We start from the raw sequence: 22,048 nt of genomic DNA on the forward strand, positions 1-22,048 counted from the left end.
TTGCAGAAAAGTTTTCTACTGGAGATGTGAGAGAAGCGGCTATAGCTGAGCTAAAGCTTAAAACAGAAAGTAAGTTTGTGTTTTTGTTTTTATTTTTTGTTTAAAGTAGTAGCAGATACTGAGACATACTGACAGCCAAGATGGTAAAATGGACATAAAATGTTGTGGCTCCCAAGGTGGTTTGATTTTTGTTGAAAAGACATTTGGGTTGAGACTCCTGCTTTATCAATATCTACTCAACTGTTCAGTGTAGCCTGCGCACCACAATGAGACATATGCTTTAAACGTCTAGAGTTTCATAATAAAGTACATCCTCTACTACTCACGAACACAAATGTGGACACAGCTTAAAGTTTATCATCACTGCAGGACATACTGAGGATCAGCACAGAGTCTAAAGCAAGCAGAGTTACAGTGAGGGTCCTCAGAGGATTCCTCCAAAAATCAAAGAAGCCAGAGAGAAAACAGAGAAGAGACTCCTCCCCCTTCACGGGACGCCCACCTTGTTAGCCTGAAGCACCACTATTAATTAGTGGTGCCACCTTGGCTCCCCATTCGTTAGCACCCGAGTAAACATTACTAATTTGTTATGCATTTTAATGATGGCCTTCTCCAAACATTCAAGAAATGTCTGAGGGTTGAAAGCACAAGCACAAGCAGACACAGTTATACAGTACTGCGCCGTCAGAGACCATCCTTCAACAGATACTAAGTACAAGTTAAGAAAATAAGATTCCTAACAACCACCTGGAAGACCTGGTAGACACCAAAACTGTCACCATCAGATAAACATCACTTAAAGCTTTCATCTTTGAGAGAGAGAGAGAGAGAGAGAGAGAGAGAGGAAAAACAAGCTGCTTGTCACGATTGGCCCCTCCCAGTCCTGTCCATGTGTTTGTGTTTTGTTTTGGTCTAGTCCACGTGTTTTCTTTGTTTTGGTTTCCTAGTCTGGCCCCTTGTTTTGTGACTCCGCCCCTGATTGTCACCACCTGTTTTCTACCTGTCCCTCATCATGCCTGTTGTATTTAAGCCCTGTGTTTGCCCCTTGTCTTGGCTGGTCTTTGTTGTTTGGATGTTTGATCGTGTTGGGTGTATTGTATTCTCGTGGTGTTTGGTTCTTGTTTGAGGTTCTGTGTTCATTTTGTCATGTCTGTACCTCCTGCTCTCCGTATCGGCTATTTGAACCTGGACCGTTTTGACCATGACCCTGGATTTGCCCTTAATAAGAGTCGCTTATCTCAGCGTATGCATCCGCCTTCACGCTCCCCGTGTTACATTGCTTCAGATCTGAAAACATCCACAGCCGTCCTTCCACTGTGAGAAGACAACTCAGCACTACAGGTCTGAAAGGATAAGTAGCTGTGAAAAAGTACTTACTGAGAAAAGGAACTAGATAAAAAAATAAGAACATTTGCACTAGAACACCAAAACTGGATGTCTGAGGTTTTATGGACTGTTGAATCTAAATGTATAAATGGCTAAAATGGATTGTAAGAAGCATGAAATGCAACCAACTTCTAAGACTGAACTTCCTTTTTCTTTGAATAACTTAATGTTTTATAAAGGGCAGACTCAAAAGTCTGTTGTTGAGGCTTCTGAATACTTTTCAGAACAAAATCTCGCATCTCCAGAAGGGTAACTTTAAAGGAGCTAGCATTATTAGCTTATAATGGATGTTTTTTCAAAGCGACACATTCCTGTTGGTCTGCTCATCATGAAATTTTAACAGAATGGAAAAGTAATTGGAGTTTTCACAAAGTAGAAAGTAGAAAAATGACTGAAATGGAAAAACAGGGTTTTGCATGAGAACACCAGTATGTTTTCTGCTTTCTCCTGACACTGAAAATTTAATAACTTGTGCTTAATTACTGTTAAATATTCATGATGATATCATGATGCAGCCTGGGTCGACCGCTTGAGTGACGCAGTATGGCTACGAGCGACACTATGCCACAGCTGCAAAGTCTCTCAGTCTGGCTGACTAAGTTATGCTACATCGCAGCTTTGCAGCTACCTGGGCCAGACACTAGGATGACGCAGCATTGCAGCTATGCGTCTGCCTGGGTTGGTGGTGTTCAGATACTGGAAAATGCTACCCCTTCATTCCTAAGGACATTTTGGCCTTCTAGGCTTCCTGGGCCGGCCTCAGTGATGCACCATCATTTTGGTGTGAGACTTTCCTCCATGGCTATGGACTCTTTCCAGTCTAGCTAAGTGACTATACCGTTGTCAGTGGACATATGGAGTGTGTTTGTCTTCTGTGTTTAGGTATTGCTGATTATGTACTTTCTGATTGGAAAGCATCCTTGAGCACAGGAAAGGCTGTGCTCAAGGATGATGATCATGGTAAACAAAGGGGGGTCTCGTACACACATATGCACAAACATGAGAACATACACAATCATTGTGGATGATAAGTCAAAGGAATGTAAGCAAGTGAGTGATCTTGTGTTTAAGGCTACTGCTGCTGTTTAAGCTTGTTTTATGTGCCACAATTACCTTTTTATTGCTATTCAATACAGGGGAACGAGCTGCCCTAACACACAGAGAACAACAATGCTGTGTGCTGTGCTGCCACTCTGAGCGTGCAGGCTGGTAGAGCATGTGTGAATAGGAAGAGAGTTAATTAACGGAGTTACATTTTCAGATGTATGCAAAAGTTGGGCGTTCCTGTTTGTGTTGATTTTCTAAGTGAGAATAAGTTAACACATCCTCTACACAGAGTATTTAACATAAAGGAAAAATTCTATATAAAATGTGTCATGACTTTTTCACAGGCCAAAGTTTTTTTACTATGTTAAGTTCAGCAAGTAAACAGTAGTTGTGCATTAAAATGTGCAGCAGTGTGTTCTCTGTAGAGGATTTGTTCACTTGTTTTCACTCAGAAAATCAACAAAACAGAATTTGGCAAGGGGTGCCCAAAATTTTGGATACAGCTGTACTACAGTCTTGTTATAAGAAGAGCTTGTGTCTCTTACATGGCAACTTTACTGGAGAAGAAAAATTGATCAGCCAAAAAATGCTTGGTGGCCAAATTACGCTTCTCCTAGTTTAGCACTGCAGTAACAAAGCTAATGTTACTAACAAACACTAGAAGTCAATAGTCACCCAAATCTGTTCGGTAATTACATCTCCAAAACCTTTCTCAACCAGCTTAAACTCCATCCAGGCTAAAATTTCAGTGTTTAATCACAGACAAAAGGCCACTTCATTCATATTTTTTAGAAACCATATCCAGGTCTGGCAACCACCATATGCTGTCCATATGCATCGGTTATGAATCAGCACACTATATTTAGAAAGCCAAACAATTGATGCCCATATTATATGCTATATATAATTAAACACTGTGGGCCTTCATGTCCGCAGACACACACACACACACACACACACACACACACACACACACACACACACACACACACACACAAAATCACACACACACACACACATTTATTTTGTAGTGTTAGAACAGTTTCATACGTATGTCTCATGCATTACACATATGTAAATAAGTATGTAATAATATGACCTTCAATTGTTTTATATATAACTGCTTTTGAAACAAAACCTCGTATCTCCATTTTTGTCATTTTGCCAATTTTTCAGTTTTTCACATAATTTGAAAATGCCCTTTCCACCCTTTACATTGTGCGTAAATTTCATGATAAATGGATAACAAGACATAATCTGAAACTACTTGGAAAAACTGGTTGACTGGTTGTAAAGTATGTTTTTTCCTTCTCCTGTAAAATTGGAGATACAATGTTTTGTTCAGACAGCAGTGATATATACATACCTTTGAGACATAATAATATGATCCATATATATGTAATTCCCTATATGTAATAATAATATGACTCATATATGTCATATATTTGTACATACGTACATGTAATAATAATCATAAACCTAATCCTTATCTTAAACTTGTTAACCAAAAAGAAATGGGCTTTGCTCTTTCACACACACACACACACACACACACAAAAGAAACATAAAAAATACACTTCAAGTGCAACAAATTTAGTGCATTTTATGGGTTGTGTAAGTTAGTTCTGTTTTTCTCTGTTTTTCCCATGAAGTCAGAACATTTTTGTCCTGAAAATGTATGAAAACAAAGACACACACACACACACACACACACACACACACACACACACACACACACACACACACACACACACACAAACACCATTTCTGCTCTTCATCCTCTTGCTCCTCTCCCTCCACAGCTTCCCTTCATCACCCTGCTTCCCTACTGAGAGGGCATCTGTGGGGAAACGTGAGATAGCCCAAACAAGGCAAGCTCACACACGCCTGCACACAGGAAACATCTCTAACACACACACACACACACACACACACACAGCTCTGTAGGGGCCTGGGTGCTCATTAAAACCTGTAAGGACATCACATCCAAATGTGTGAGGAGTGAAAAAGTGTGTGAGTTGATGGAGACTCCTCTAAATCAGAGACCACTTACACACACACACACACACACACACATTTACACACAAACACACACACACACACACACACACACACACACACACACACACACACACAAGCACATCATTTTCAGGAAAAAAAATTCTGAATTTGTAAAACATTAAAAAACAACATTACCCGTTTCCAGTTGTTTTCTGACGTTAAAGAGGGTTAGGCATATATGTAGTATATATGGGGCATTATTAATATATATATATATATATATATATATATATATATATATATATATATATAAGTACGTACATATATATAGATAATTTATATAGAGCGTAGTATTATATACAGTAAATTTCCAAAAGTATTCACTCACCCATCCAAATCACTGAATTCAGATGTTACAATCACTTCCATGGCCACAGGTGTATAAAACCAAGCACCTAGGCCTGCAGACTGCTTCTACAGACATTAGTAAAAGAATGGCTTCCTCTCACTAGCTCAGTGAATTCCAGAGTGGTACTGTGATCAGACACTACCTGTGCAAGTCCAGTCGTGAAATTTCCTCATTTTCCTACTAAATATTCCACAGTCAACTGTCAGTGGTATTATAACTATAATAAAGTGGAAGCGATTGGGAACGAGCGGGGTCAGCGAATGCTAAGGCACATAGTACGCAGAGGTCACCAACTTTCTGCAGAGTCAATCACTACAGACCTCCAAACTTCATGTGACCTTCAGATCAGCTCAAGAATAGCGTAGAGAGCTTCATGGAACGGGTTTCCATGGCTGAGCAGCTGCATCCAAGCCTTACATCACCAAGCGCAATACAAAGCACTGAATGCAGTGGTGTAAAGCGCCACCACTGGACTCTAGAGCAGTGGAGACGTGTTCTCTGGAGTGACAAATCTCCCTTCTCCATCTGGCAACTGGCATTTTGCTAAGTGTAAAGTTTGGTGGAGGGGGGATTACGGTGTGCACAAAGCAAGGTCCATAAAGACATGGATGAGCCAGTTTGGTGTGGAGATATTTGACTGGCCTGCACAGACTCCTGACCTGAACCTGATAGAACACCTTTGGGATGAATTAGAGTTCCCATAAACACACTCCTAACCCTTGTGGAAAGCCTTCCCAGAAGAGTTGAAGCTGTTACAGCTGCAAAGGGTGGGCCGACATCATATTAAACCCTATAAATTAAGAATGGGATGTCACTCAAGTTCATATGTGTGTGAAGGCAGGCGAGCGAATACTTCTGCCAATATAGTGTATATTAACCTACACATATATAGCACACATTATTATTATGTGTAAAAAAAATTAAATTAAATTATATATATATATATATATATATACATATACATATATATATATATATATACACACACACACACACACATATATATATATATATACACTGCTAAAAAAAAAAAAGGGAACACTTAAACAACACAATATAACTCAAAGTAAATCAAACTTCTGTGAAATCAAACTGTCCACTTAGGAAACAACACAGCTCTTGTGCAAATGGAACAGACAACAGGTGGAAATTATTGGCGATTAGCAAGACACACTCAATAAAGGAGTGGTTCTGCAGGTGGGACCACAGACCACTTCTCAGTACCTTTCTGCTTTCTGGATGATGTTTTGGTCACTTTTGAATGTTGGTGGTGCTTTCACACTCGTGGTAGCAGGAGACTCTACAACCCACACAAGGGGCTCAGGTAGTGCGGCTCATCCAGGATGGCACATCAATGCGAGCTGTGGCAAGAAGGTTTGCTGTGTCTGTCAGCGTAGCGTCCAGAGGCTGGAGGCACTACCAGGAGACAGGCCAGTACACCAGGAGACGTGTAGGAGGCCGTAGGAGGAGCAGCAGGACTGCTACCTCCGCCTCTGTGCAAGGAAGAACAGGAGGAGCACTGCCAGAGCCCTGCAGAATGACCTCCAGCAGGCCACAAATGTGCATGTGTCTGCACAAACGGTTAGAAACAGACTCCATGAGGATGGTATGAGGGCCCGACGTCCACAGATGGGGATTGTGCTCACAGCCCAACACCGTGCAGGACGCTTGGCATTTGCCAGAGAACACCAGGATTGGCAAATTCGCAACTGGCGCCCTGTGCTCTTCACAGATGAAAGCAGGTTCACACTGAGCACATGTGACAGACATGACCGAGTCTGGAGATGCCGTGGAGAGTGATCTGCTGCCTGCAACATCCTTCAGTATGACCGGTTTGGCAGTGGGTCAGTAATGGTGTGGGGTGGCATTTCTTTGGAGGGCCGCACAGCCCTCCATGTGCTCACCAGAGGTAGCCTGAAGGCCATTAGGTACCGAGATGAGATCCTCAGACCCCTTGTGAGACCATATGCTGGTGCGGTTGGCCATGGGTTCCTCCTAATGCAGGACAATGCTAGACCTCATGTGGCTGGAGTGTGTCAGCAGTTCCTGCAAGATGAAGGCATTGAAGCTATGGACTGGCCCGCCCGTTCCCCAGACCTGAATCCGATTGAGCACATCTGGGACATCATGTCTCGCTCCATCCACCAACGCCACGTTGCTCCACAGACTGTCCAGGAGTTGACAGATGCTTTAGACCAGGTCTGGGAGGAGATCCCTCAGGAGACCATCCGCCACCTCATCAGGAGCATGCCCAGGCGTTGTAGGGAGGTCATACAGGCACGTGGAGGCCACACACAATACTGAGCCTCATTTTGACTTGTTTTAAGGACATTACATCAAAGTTGGATCAGCCTGTCGTGTGTTTTTCCACTTTACTTTTGTGTGTGACTCCAAATCCAGGCCTCCATTGGTTAATAAATTTGATTTCCATTGATGATTTTTGTGTGATTTTGTTGTCGGCACATTCAACTTTGTACAGAACAAAGTATTCAATGAGAATATTTCATTCATTCAGATCTAGGATGCGTTATTTGAGTGTTCCCTTTATTTTTTGAGCAGTGTATATAAGTGATATAAATATATCATCACAGCGCTAACAAAAACAACTTTACAGTAAAAAGCAAATCTTTTCAACTGTTAATGAAAGTTAATTTAACAAGATTTTGGAGCATTTTTATGGGTCTATTCATCACATGTTTACACAATATAAAGAGCAGCAGCATTATCAAATGTAAAAAAAATAAGCAATAAAAAAACTGTTTTCTTATGAGAGTGACAATATATCATCACTGTCTGAAGAAAACCAAGTATCTCAGAAATAGTAACTTTACAGAAGAAGGCATAAACACTCTTACCTTTCAATGTTAGTCAGTGTAAAGAGATTTTATTCCAAGTGATTTTAAGGCTTTTGTATCGGTCCATTCATCATGAAATTTAACACAACATAAAGCTGGTGTGTTGAAATGATGTAGAAAAATTTTAATCGACAAAAATGGAGATGCATGGCTTTCTTTGGACAGCGATGATACAGTATATAAAGCCTTTTGGACATATGTATGATCATCATGTCCTAACAAGTTATAAAAACAAACATGCGTGTGTAAAACTACATGTAAGGCTGTGAAAGACAATCGCCTCTAGTGCCAAGCTCACTTCTGGCAGCTCAGGTCCTTTAAACAGAAGTGACCTTGAGAGGCTGTCGTTATTTATGCCCACGTGTGCACATGTATATGTGTGCGTGTACGTATGCACACATCAAAAGGCCTGATCTTAATACAGCAGTGGTGGAGAGAGAGATGAGAGGTGAGCAGAATGGTGGAGAGAGAGATGAGAGAGTGTTGGGGGGTGGGGGGGTGGTTGGTGGATGAGAGAGAGTGTGTGTGTAAAAAGCGTCTCTGGGACGAGTCCTGCCAGGCTCTTCCCCGACGCTTCCGCCATATGGCTGATTTCCATAATGACAGCACAGCGCTTCACAGCGGCCAAATAAGGCTCACTCGCAGCGTATGGTCCGCTCTTGCCGTAGCCTTTGATGAAGGAGAGGGGGTGCAGCCGGGTGATGCATTTTGTGCCCTCTGAGTGAGTGAGTGAGCAAGCGAGCGAGAGACCGAGCGAGCGAGTGAATAAGTTGGAGAGCTGTGGCAGCGTGTCACAAAAACCTAGGGAATAGCAGAGTGATGTCACATCTTATCTACAGCGGACAGTGTCAGAGATAAGCAGAGGCAAATATGCCCTCATATTCAAGAATTTTCTGCGCTCTAACAACATGTCGAATGTGTTATAAACATAATAAATCAATCTTAATTTCTAAATGTGGCGAATCAATGTCACTTCTGCACTAATTCAGCATTCGATTATGTCATTAAGAAGGCCCATCCTCCATTTTGGCTGTAAGTCTGTGCTCTTATAGCTTATAGAGTGCATCTCGTCACAATTGCTGCAGCTACAATCCTGCAGGTGGATGAAGGCCAAGCAAAATAGATCACACTGACCATGAAAAAGATGAAAAGATATGTGGACACTTATGCAGGCTCCAAAAAACCCTAGTAAGATTAAAAGAATGGCTACTAAAGCTGCCAAAGCTCTTGAACAATTAAGCTGGAGTTGGCTTCTCATTTGAAGCTTCTGGAATTTACTGTTCCACCTTAAATGGTGCAGCAGTTACATTCAGGTGCCTTATAAGTTGATCAGATTAAAAAAAAACAAAGCTGGTGATTTAGAACACCTTGTCACAGAAAAATGTGTAGACATCCAGTTCACCTCAATAAATGCACCCTAAATCAGGAAATACCTGAAACGTTCACTTGGAAATGCTTAACAGGAGCTGCTAGACTGTTGATTGCATCTCACTGCCTGATCTAATATTGCATCCCAAACCACATTCCTATACTTTGCCTACTACACTGATAAATGCACTTCTAAAGGCACTGTTTTTTCATAGTATTTAGTGTGCTAGTACACGGCTTGGGACTTAATATACTTTAAAAAATAGTTATAAATTGAGTTTAAAATAAAAAATAGCACCTTTGCTGGATTTTTTTATGGCACTGTTTTCTCATGACAAACTGCCACTGCACTGCCAAATAAACTTGAAGTTACCAAAGTGATGGCAGGTACTGATGTTGGACGAGAAGGCCTGGCTTGCAATCCACGTTCCAGTTCATTACAAAGGCTCTGTGCAAGCCACTGGAGTTCCTCAACACTAAACTTGTCAAGCAATAATTTTACAGAGCTCACTTTGTGCATCGGAAAGGGCCTTCCTCAAACTGTTGCCACAAACATGAAAGCATACAACTGATTCAAATACCGTAGCATTAAGATTTCCCTTCACTGGAATTAAGGGGCCCAAACCCTAAAAAACAGCCACAGCCCATTATCCCTCCTCCACCAAACTTTCCTGTTGGCACTATGCATTCTGATAGATAGCGTTCTCCTGGCATCTGCTAAACACAGATTCGTTTATCAGATTGCCAGGTGGTGCCACATGTATTCATCACTCTAGATACATGTTTCCACTGCTCCAGTGGCTGCATGCTGTACCCCACTCCAGCTGATGCTTGGCATTGTGCATAATGATCTTAGGCTTGTGTGCAGATCCTCGGCCATGGTAGCCCATTTCATGAAGCTCCTGAGACACAGTTCTTGTGCTGATGTTGCCCCCACTCAGTGTCTACCTCTTTGAGACCAAGTTATTTTTCCTCCTAGATGATTCCATTTCACAATAAAAGCACTTACAGTTAAATGGGGCATATGAAGCAGGAAAGAGATTTCATAAGCTGACTTGTGGCAAAGTTGACATTCTGTGACGGTGCCACATCCAAAGTCACTAAACCTTTTCTACTGCCAGTGTTTGTCTATGGAGATTGTATGGCTGTGTGCTTGAGTTTATACACCTAATAGTGATTTCTGGGGCAGAAGCAACTGAATTCAATAATTAGGAGGGCTGTTCTTATTATTTTTTGCCAGATAGTGTAGCAAGGGATTTTTGGGAGGTTACCATATATTTTATAAGGTAACATTATTAGCATGAACCACTAACTAGCTGGCAAGCAAACATGAGGTCATTAGACTTTAAGTAAACACGGTTAGCTGCTACAATTCAAGTCTGTCCTTAAAGTATTTTCTCTATCCATCATAATGCAATTATTCAATAGCAATCTGGCTTATTTTTTCCCACTTTTCACCAACCCATGGTGAAACTCTCTGCAATACACCAAACAAGCCCCGAGGGAGAGTGTTTGAGTGTGTGTGAGAGAGATCAAGATGTGTGTGTGCGACCTCAGTGCCACAGTAAAATGATTCTCGCGGGCTACAGTCCCTGTCTTTTCGCCGTTCATTCCCCTTTTGTCTCTGCGCTGTTTTTCGCTCCTTGTTTACTGTCAGTGCGGGAAGACAGAGAGAGATAGAGAGATGGAGAGATGGAGGGAGAGAGAGAGAGACAGACGGTGTGCGAAAGAGCGGAGGGGTGATTTAGTGCTGCAGGAGTGTCAGGCAGTGTCTCATAAAGATGAAGGAGGGAGTGAGACTGGCTGTGGACGGGCGAAGATGCTGGGACAGTGAGAGAGAGAGGGAGAGAGAAACAGGGAGGCCCCCCCGCCCGCCGTCCGGCTGATGTATGTGACAGCCTGGATGAGCCAACACAGTCAGCTACAGAACGCACAGAAAGCCTTGTCACCATCACATGCTCTCTGCTGGCCTGTGTGTGTGTGTGTGTGTGTGTGTAAAACCAGTGACAACACACTGAATTCATTTTAAAGTTATTCATTAACACCTAGATACCTCATTAGTTCATTATTAGTTAATTGTAAGTGGACTAAGAGCTAATAGAGGTCTTATAAACTATCATTATTCTAGTGTCACCAGCCATTCACATCATCCATCACTTCTATTTACCAAGTTGTTGTCTTTTCTAATTTGTTAGCAAATCTCAGAAAAAATGAAAAATTGTGATACATATGTTGTGAAAATAACTTTCAGTATAGCAATGTTATTTTTTTTGCTATATCATATTTTGCCACTCTTAATAATTAGGTGTGTCGCAATACAGCATATCATATTGTATTGTTCAGTACTGGCCTTCAATACACACAGGTATCAAAGAGTATATTCAAAATATAGTTTTATACAGATAATATTGCATGAATTATAAAAATGAAAATAGTCCTGAACTCCTTCTGAAAGCACCATGTCCTCCTCGCCACAAAAAAAGAAAAAGAGCACATTCCCTGTAACCATGTATCAGCTCAGGGCTAACATATTCGCCTTTGGCTATAGTGCTGGAAGCCCTAATAAACTGAAAAGAAAACATTAATAAAATTAGACTGATACTTAGTTATTTTTTCTGTATTGAAAAATCTACTGAATTGAGGCACCACTGTATCGTATCAAACTGAATTAGGAATGTTGTAAATCGTTACACTTCTGTGAATTATATATACCACTTAGCATTGAAAACTGCATTAATATATAGTGAGTGATAAGAAATGATACAGATGCCTTTCATTCTTTGGAAGCTGAGCTCCTAAAGTATATGGGTGGTCCATAAAAATGGAGTGCTTCTCCCTCATTGACAGGGAACAGAAGGAGCATCTACACACACACACACACACACACACACACACACACACGCCTCTCAATCATCCCCCTCAGACGAGGCTTAGAGCGGGCGCTTCGAAACAAAATGAGCTCCACTCCTTTGACCAGAGTCAATCTTTAACCTCCCCCCACAGCCCAGATTAGCACAAATCCCCCCGAGCTGCAGCCAGCGGCTCCATACACTCTCACCTTCGCCGCGCTACAGCAAGGTCACTGATCAGCCCACCGTGGGGCTACAAACATACACACACGGCGCCCCAGCGCCTGCGAGAGATAGGGGTCTTATTGGGGCAAAGCCAGGGGGATTAGCCCTGAGACTGAAGCTAACACAGTACTAGCACTGTTCAGCAGGAGCTAGTCTACTGTCACTGAACTAAATGCTATCTGTCTGCCTTTCTAGCCTTCCAGTAGATTGTCAGGGAATGTATAGAACAGATTAACCCTATCAAGCCAAAGAGTCTTGCCAGCGATCCAGCAATTCCAGTCAAATGTATAGCAGAATAACTTCTGATGGTTCCCATATTGTATGTAGCTCTACACTGAGAGAATGAGAGAGAGAGAGAGAGAGAGAGAGAGAGTGAGAGTGAGAAAGAGACAGAAAGAGAGAGACAGAGAGAGAGTGTGTGTGAGAGAGAGTGAGAAAGTAAGAGAGTGAGAGAGACTGAGAGAGATAAAGTGAGAGAGAGAGACAGAGAGAGAGAGAGAAAGAGAGTGAGAGAGAGTGAGTGAGAGAGAGACAGAGAGAGAGAGAGAGAGAGAGAGACAGAGAGACAATGAGAGATGTAATTGTACTAAGAAAAAAAGGGAGTAAGTTTCCCCGGAGGACAACACTTTCATCTTTTCAAGCTGCTTTAGAGGGAAACTGAACGAGAGTGGTGTGCAGGCCTAATGGAGGCCTAACAGGCATTTAAAAGCAGCAGAGCGGACCAGAGAGGGCTGCTGGGGGCTCGCTGTGTAGCATTAGTAAAAGGACAGGGGGTGGAGCTACCCCACTCATGTTAACACTTCCTGTCTTTACTGACATTAACCCTTCGTCATGCTAGTGCTTAGTGACGCCATGTCCCTGTCAGTAAGTGTGTCCACTCTGTGGCAATCTTGGTCCCCAGGCAGTTATTTCCAGTCATAGAAGACCAGCTGCTATCCACTTGAATGGAAGGAGGCCTACAAAACCCTATACTGAGAGCCAAGCTTACCTTTTTATTTTAGAAATACCTGACAAACAATTTTGGCTGAAATATCACAAAAGTCATTCAATTGGCTCCTCTTATTGAAGGGCATCCTCAGAAATGTTGAGCATTATATTTCAATTAGTAAACTGTCTTCTCCTCTTACAGTGACTCTGGAGGATGTTACTAATGTTATACTACTGTTATTTGTAGCTATGCTAACAACTGCTGCTAATGTTTTTTGATGTTACTGACTAGGCTTAATATGGTAACACTTGCTGTCATTAATATATTAACCATAGTTATAGTTACTGACCTTACTAACTAACTCTAGTCATGCTAATGCATGCAGGTGATGTTAAAACTACTTATACTAACAGCTGCAGAGGTTATTAACATAGCATTAGTTCACTACACTGACGTTAACCACATAGTCATGCTAACGTTTGCTACCCTTGTAGACAATACTGTATTCATTCTGACGTATGCTGATGTTACTGATGTTAACTATAGTCATGCTAACATTTACTGACATTGCTTAGTCCTGCTAATGTTTTCTGACGTTACTAACATTAACCGTAGTCATGCTAATGTTTTCTGACATTACTAACATTAACCGTAGTCCTGCTAATGTTTTCTGACGTTACTAACATTAACCGTAGTCATGCTAATGTTTTCTGATCTTACTAACATTAACCGTAGTCATGCTAATGTTTTCTGATCTTACTAACATTAACCGTAGTCCTGCTAATGTTTTCTGACGTTACTAACATTAACCGTAGTCCTGCTAATGTTTTCTGATCTTACTAACATTAACCGTATTCCTGCTAATGTTTTCTGACGTTACTAACATTAACCGTAGTCCTGCTAATGTTTTCTGATCTTACTAACATTAACCGTAGTCATGCTAATGTTTTCTGACGTTACTAACATTAACCATAGTCCTGCTAATGTTTTCTGACGTTACTAACATTAACCGTAGTCCTGCTAATGTTTTCTGATCTTACTAACATTAACCGTAGTCCTGCTAATGTTTTCTGACGTTACTAACATTAACCGTAGTCCTGCTAATGTTTTCTGATCTTACTAACATTAACCGTAGTCATGCTAATGTTTTCTGATCTTACTAACATTAACCGTAGTCCTGCTAATGTTTTCTGACGTTACTAACATTAACCGTAGTCCTGTTAATGTTTTCTGACGTTACTAACATTAACCGTAGTCATGCTAATGTTTTCTGATCTTACTAACATTAACCGTAGTCCTGCTAATGTTTTCTGACGTTACTAACATTAACCGTAGTCATGCTAATGTTTTCTGACGTTACTAACATTAACCGTAGTCATGCTAATGTTTTCTGATCTTACTAACATTAACCGTAGTCATGCTAATGTTTTCTGATCTTACTAACATTAACCGTAGTCATGCTAATGTTTTCTGACGTTACTAACATTAACCGTAGTCATGCTAATGTTTTCTGACGTTACTAACATTAACCGTAGTCATGCTAATGTTTTCTGACGTTACTAACATTAACCGTAGTCCTGCTGATGTTTTCTGACGTTACAAACATTAACCGTAGTCATGCTAATGTTTTCTGACGTTACTAACATTAACCGTAGTCATGCTAATGTTTTCTGACGTTACTAACATTAACCGTAGTCATGCTAATGTTTTCTGACGTTACTAACATTAACCGTAGTCCTGCTAATGTTTTCTGACGTTACTAACATTAACCGTAGTCATGCTAATGTTTTCTGACGTTACTAACATTAACCGTAGTCATGCTAATGTTTTCTGATCTTACTAACATTAACCGTAGTCATGCTAATGTTTTCTGACGTTACTAACATTAACCGTAGTCATGCTAATGTTTTCTGATCTTACTAACATTAACCGTAGTCATGCTAATGTTTTCTGATCTTACTAACATTAACCGTAGTCATGCTAATGTTTTCTGATCTTACTAACATTAACCGTAGTCATGCTAATGTTTTCTGACGTTACTAACATTAACCGTAGTCATGCTAATGTTTTCTGACGTTACTAACATTAACCGTAGTCCTGCTAATGTTTTCTGACGTTACTAACATTAACCGTAGTCCTGCTAATGTTTTCTGATGTTACTAACATTAACCGTAGTCATGCTAATGTTTTCTGACGTTACTAACATTAACCGTAGTCCTGCTAATGTTTTATGACGTTACTAACATTAACCGTAGTCCTGCTAATGTTTTCTGATCTTACTAACATTAACCGTAGTCATGCTAATGTTTTCTGACGTTACTAACATTAACCGTAGTCATGCTAATGTTTTCTGACGTTACTAACATTAACCGTAGTCCTGCTAATGTTTTCTGACGTTACTAACATTAACCGTAGTCCTGCTAATGTTTTCTGATCTTACTAACATTAACCGTAGTCATGCTAATGTTTTCTGACGTTACTAACATTAACCGTAGTCATGCTGATGTTTTCTGACGTTACTAATATTAACCGTAGTCCTGCTGATGTTTTCTGACGTTACTAACATTAACCGTAGTCCTGCTAATGTTTTCTGATCTTACTAACATTAACCGTAGTCCTGCTAATGTTTTCTGACGTTACTAACATTAACCGTAGTCATGCTAATGTTTTCTGACGTTACTAACATTAACCGTAGTCCTGCTAATGTTTTCTGACGTTACTAACATTAACCGTAGTCCTGCTAATGCTTGTTAAGGTCACTGACATTTAAGGCTGAACTTTATTTAGGTGACAGTAAATGAGTTCAAGCATGTGAATAACTGATAATATCTTGAACACTGAATGTGGTTTTTTGGACGGCGTAAAAATGAGACGTTATTTTATTCACCCCCGTTTGATTTTTGTGAACTTTCAGTGGCGACAAAAAAAAAATCACTGACCATTTTTTTTCTCTGCTGTTAAGCTTGATGACAATAAAGATGGCAGAGCAGCTAATGCTAACGTTTGCTCTTGTAACTGATGCTAACCCTAGTCATGTTAACGCTGGCTGACATTACTGACATTAACCCCCTCCTCATGCTGCTCACCGCCACTACTGATTTTGTGATGCATTATGGTACGCCTGGTCATGCTAATGTTTACCGAAGTTACTGGGGCTAACTCTAGTCATGCTAATGTGTGCTGACACTACTGACGCTTACTCTACCCAGGCTTACGTCTGCTGATGTTAAAGCCATTAACCTCAGTCAGTCCCATGCTCACTGACGATAATGGCGTTAACCTAGTCTCATTTACACCAGGGTTAATGTCAGTAATGTCAGCAAGCCTCCTACTCCTGCTTCAGCACACTCACTCACACTCTCTCTCACTCGGCTTAGTCACACCAGCACCTTCTCTAGTGCCATCCAATTTACACTCCTTTATTATCCCTCCATCCCACACACACTTCTCCTCAGGCTCTCCCTCCTCCTTTATCCCACTTGTATATAAAATTCTACATTTCGCTTTGCTTTTTAAACGGCTGGGACAGAATGATCGATACGCTGCTCGAGGATTTTTGCTTTTCATGGCTTCTTTACTCTACCCTGCGCTGAAAGAGTTGCCAATTAGCCCTCCTCAGGCAGCTAGACAGACAGACGCTTGGAAAAGAACGAGGCCTTAATTGCTTGGGTCAATCGGCAAGCTAAACTGCACATATAGGAGTTTGCTTTGACGCTTCTACTAGAGTTTGCCACAATTTGAAGCACTTCACTGAAAGACTGAAATGCGGACCAAAATGTTTAGGCCATGTCTGAGGCAGTTAGTGCTGAACTCCTTTTTTTGTATCAAGAAAACAAGTGCATAGTGCTAGAAAGCTGAGTAAGGGTGCAAAAGGTAAGGCAAAAATACATTACAATCCTTGAGGCATTTTCATGATAAATATTTTATATTATATATATATATATATATATATATATATATATATATATATATATATATATATATATATATAAAAATCATGATTAGACATGTGCCAATCTTCAATAATAAGGTGTGAAATTCCTCTAACTTAACATTGTTATCATTATGTTTGTAGAGGTGTTCACAGCTCAGGGTAAATATTGCAATGCTACCCTTTCACACTCTACAGTATCTATAATAGCAAGGTGTACACCACCCTGCCAGAAAAAAGAGGCAATGCCCATTAAAGCCGGGCTTATACTACAAGACTTTTACCCCGATTTTAGACCTGATTCTCAGTCTGGCTCAGCCTGTGCTGGTCAGCTCCAGTCTGCTGATCTTTTTATGTCAGACAGAGTCGACAGTTGGAGAGAGAATCGAGTAGTGTGCGACTCCAGATTGCGTTTCAGACCAGTCAAAGTTTATCAAACGTGCTTGATGTTTTTTCGACCTGACTCTGAGCGAAATCTACTGGCATAAACTGGTCAATGACTCAATCTGAATGGACTCCGGCAACAGCCAATGAAGACTGAGAGCCAATGAAGACTGAGAGCGCGAAAGAAGAAAACACAGCAGGTAAACAAAGAAAAAATGTGTGGAGCAAAGCTTTTTAATGAGTTTAAGGCACGAGCACAATCGAGTTTAAGTAAGTTTAATACTCTAAAAATACCAAACTGATCACAATTTAAAATCCATCAACCCTTAAACATATTTATGTGCTGCTTTTTTACTGCGGCAGAGAAACGGCAGAGAAAACAGCAGCAGCTCCGCATTTGTTTAGTTGGGTCTCCTAGTAATGGGAGAACGCGAGAGTTCACGTGAATGCACGCGAGTTTGCGTGAGTTCACTGAGCTCTGAGTTTTGCAAAAGCTTGAAAATTGAGTACTGTGTGATCATAGTCGTTTAGTGTGTGATACCCAATATTTCAGTCCCCCCAAAAAATCTGCAAGAACAGTCTGATAGTGCGAGACGCCCAGTCTTTTTATAGTCAGACTTTAAAAGTCATGCAGTGAACCCAAGGCTTAAGACTGTTGAAAGACAGGATTCTAGAAAATCATTTAAGACAGAAATCGCTAAATGTTTAACCACCTTACTGCTATTCAAAAATCACATTCAGAAAGCGACATGTATTATCTTAAACACGTGGTCTTTTTTTCCTTAATATATCATGACAATATCATAAGCCATGGTTAAAAGTCAGGTAATTATTGTGCTGTTAAATTTTCGCAATGCGATAATGTAAAAAAGAATGTTACATCCTTGGAATACTCAGAGGTATTTCCAAAGTAGTACCTGAAACTTTCCCTTAAACAATAATAATTACACCTCGTAATTTAGGGGTATTGTTTGTTACTGCAATTCAAGATATGTCTACTATCAACAATATATTAATAGGCTGAAGCCCAGCTGCTCACATGGCCTGTATTGCTAGAGAAGCTGTGATTGCTGTTTAAATACAGTCACATACATCACTTGTATAGCATTTATGAATCAGTGTGTAGAGAATTAGTTTTAGTTAGTTGCCTTTATTTTATTCATGTATTTTATTTGGCTAGTTTGCTGTTTTTTATCATGGAAGCAGCAGAGAGGCAACAAAGAGTGGCGAGCTTGTGGAGAGGTGGAGAGGTTTGAGGAGCTTTTGGAGCTACAGGGTCATCTGAACGCAAGGAAGACCAACCTGGAAGCAGCAGCAGTGATGATCCTTCTCCACTGTCAGAGCTCACTACAGCAAACAGGTTTAAATCTGGTTTAAGGCTTATGCAGTTTGCAAAAAGCAAAGCAGTTTGTTGCGCTCTAAACTGAATCAGCTACAACTTTTTATTGTTAACATTTTCCACATATTAGCAATCACTGTCCATTTTAAAGGCCTTTGCTGATGGACATGTGTTGTAGTTTAGGCTACCGTGCTAATTATAGAATTGAATTTGAATATAATGATAACATACTTGAGTATTTACATTATTTGGGCTGGCTCCAGTGATTCTACATTTATAAAAAAGTAAGAAGAAACAAGAACACAAAAAACAAGCACTGTGTAAAAATAAGGTAAAGATAAGATCTTGTCTCAATGAACTGCCATCCAGTTAGCTACACTTGTTACTCCACAGTTTATGGTTATTGTTGTTTACAAACTCTATTTTTTGTGATCCATGCAGTTCAGTGTTCTAAAAGTATAGACCCCAGCCACACTCTGGAAAGTGTATTGTAACGAAATGTATCACAGAAACATGAATATATCGTTATATCACCCACCCCTAAACCCGAGGCCGCGGAGAGAGAGCCAACAGCTTTAACTCCAACAGTATTCTTATTGGTATGCTTTCCAACCTCTAGTAGTGCCTATAAATCATTAAGCCTGAACGTGGGAAGGTAAGACCAGTATCAATCAAAATCCTCACATCCATCCCTCATAGCCTCACACACACTCACACACACACACACACACACACACACACACACACACACACACACACACACACACACACACACACACACAACACACACACACACACACAGGAGAAAAACCCATTACGGAGATGTGAGCTGCTGTCAGACATTTCCCATTCGAGCTTATCAGCTGGGCCACTGATGTCTGGAGCAGCGAACGGGCGTGTGTAGAAAGGGCTTAAATAAAGCATGAAATCAACAGGTGGGGAGGATGGGTATGTATCTGCCCCGGCATCTCACCCGCTGCTGGACCCCCACTGCTCTTACCTTCACACCACACACAGAGATACACAAACTCCTAATCTGGGCGTGTTTGGTCAGGCCGCAGCTCCGCTCAGCACTGCAGTGGTGGTGTGTTACTGTGTGTTGTGCTGGTATGAGTGGATCAGACACTGAAGTGCTGCTTCTACTTATTTATTAATTTTTCAGGAGGTATTTCTAGATATATAAACAAATAAAGCATAGGGAAGGAAAAAAGTTTGCACTGGAGTCCTTGTAGTTACTGAATAATAAAGGGGCTAACTGCTGTTTGGACAGGAAATTAAATAAATGATGGATGGTCTCTGATTTTTTCACAGTACTGCACATGATTTTTTTCTATTTGTAGGCATGTCCAAACTTTTGACTGAAACTATACATTTACTGTATACGGCCTCATTTGTGCATGGCTGTAACCCAGCCTGAATGAAACACCAGTGAGAAAATGTCACTGAAGTGTGCTCATGAATTTAACAACTGCATGTGTGCATTTATTTGCATTAATATGACATGCTGGCCATTCGCTCACTTACCGGGAAACTGGTAGCTGTAGCTGGGGGCAAATCCAGTGTATCCACGGCCGTACGTCGCAACAATGTTCGGATAACCTGGGAAACACACAGAGGGGAAAAAGAGCTCAGGTGACTCCTCAGAAGAAGAAAAAACACAACTGCCACTCCATTTTTTGTGACTCCACATGCCTGCAGCGGTAGGAGGGGTAGCGGTCAGGGGATTGGAGGGGGGCAAAAACACCCAGCATGAGCTATTCTTACCACCATTGATCGATTGCCTGCTATTCTGGGCCAAGCTAATCAACAGAGAAGAGGGAGGGTATGGAGGCGAGAGAGAGGGAGAGAGAGCAAGAGAGAGAGAGCAAAGTGGTAGTTAGAAAGACCGAAAGAGAAACAGAGAGAGAGAGAGAGAGAAAGAAAAGGAATGAGAGTGAGAGATAAATACAGAGAGAATAATGAAAAAGTAGAGAATAAGAGACATAGAAAGGAAGAAAGAAAGGAGAGGAAAGAAGGAAGGAGAGGTAGAGAGAAAGAGAAAGGGAGAGGAAAGAAAAAGCGCATTAATAAAAGAGAAAAAGTCAGAGTTGGAAAGTGCGAGAAAGAAAAAAGGGAGGAAGGAGAGGGAGACAGAAAAAAAGGAGAGAAAGAGAGAGAAGTAGAGGGTGACAGAAAAAGAGAGACAAAGAGGGAAAAAGAGGAGGAGAAAAGAGAATAAGAGTGAAAAAGAGTAAGAATGACCAAGAAAGAGATAGAGAAACCAGACAGTGATAGAGAAAGACAGAGAGTAAGACATGAGAGAAAGATAGAGAGAAAAAGGAGGAAGAGAAAAAAGCAGTGATAAAAGGAAAGAGAGAGAAAAATGAGAGCAACAAAGGGGGTCAGAGCAAGTAAGTGAGAGGGGAAAGAGAGTTAAAGAGAAACTGAGAGGGAGAGGAGAGAAAGAAAAGGAGTTATAGAGAGAAGTAGAAGAGAGAGAACAGGAAAGAAAGGAGAGAAAGTGAGGGACAGGAGGGCTGGAAAGAAATGGGGGAGGGATAGAATGAATAGGAAAGAGAACGAATGAAAGAGAGAGAGAGAGAGAGCGATAGATACATTGCCAGAGACAGAGAGGAAACACTCAGTTATCCATATTGGCTCAGACAACTACACCATTATGAGCTTCAGCTCCTCCAAATGAAAATGAATATTACGACGGTATGTTTGCAAGCAAACGCAGAAAAGCTTAAATCAGAATGCGTCATGAGGGAATTTCTCTGCCATCTGCTCTCCTTCACTGGAGCCGCCAAGAGACACGCTGCACTGTTTTTGTTGATACTCTAGCAAATAAGTTATTCTTGGCCTTTTTTTATATATTTTTTTTATTTACATGCTTTATTGATTTTGTTGTCCAAAAGGAAGTGGAAAAAAAGAGAAAAGCTTGAAAAAGCTCACAAGCCAAGCAGTGAGTGAGCAAGCAAGGAGGAAGCGTGGTAAATAAAATCTGGCAGACGGGCCTGTAAAAAACACGGCGCTTCATAAACACGCCGCAGCCTCGCTGACGCTTTGAATATGTACAATGGCAGGCATTCATATTCATGGAGCCACTCACACAGGCGTACACACAGCTCACGGCTGGGGCTTTAAAGAACCTGCAGGGATGAAGTGGCTCACACTGTAATAGAGAGATCCTCCTCGTACAGCACAGGAAGGGGGCGGAGCTGAGCGATGGTTCTGTTAACACTTGCGATGACTGCAGCTTCTAAAGGTTTGAATACTAAAGGTTTCCACCCTCGCATTGGTCACAATATGTGCCAAACAAGATGAACAAGAAAAACATGATGAAA

The 22,048-nt window shown here is 41.0% G+C and overlaps 1 protein-coding gene across 6 annotated transcripts in view; it reads right to left on the reverse strand.

Annotated features, from left to right (window-relative positions):
• msi2a (musashi RNA-binding protein 2a) overlaps window positions 1-22,048 on the reverse strand; it is a 362,909-nt gene that overhangs the window by 42,250 nt on the left and 298,611 nt on the right. For all 6 annotated transcript variants that reach the window (XM_017711902.2, XM_017711900.2, XM_017711899.2 and 3 more), the window contains exon 10: window positions 20,247-20,321. In XM_017711902.2, the coding sequence (XP_017567391.1) occupies window positions 20,247-20,321 (75 nt within the window). The remainder of the gene's footprint in view (window positions 1-20,246; window positions 20,322-22,048) is intronic.

The sequence above is a fragment of the Pygocentrus nattereri genome, chromosome 18, assembly GCF_015220715.1.
Source record: "Pygocentrus nattereri isolate fPygNat1 chromosome 18, fPygNat1.pri, whole genome shotgun sequence".
NCBI lineage: Eukaryota > Metazoa > Chordata > Actinopteri > Characiformes > Serrasalmidae > Pygocentrus > Pygocentrus nattereri.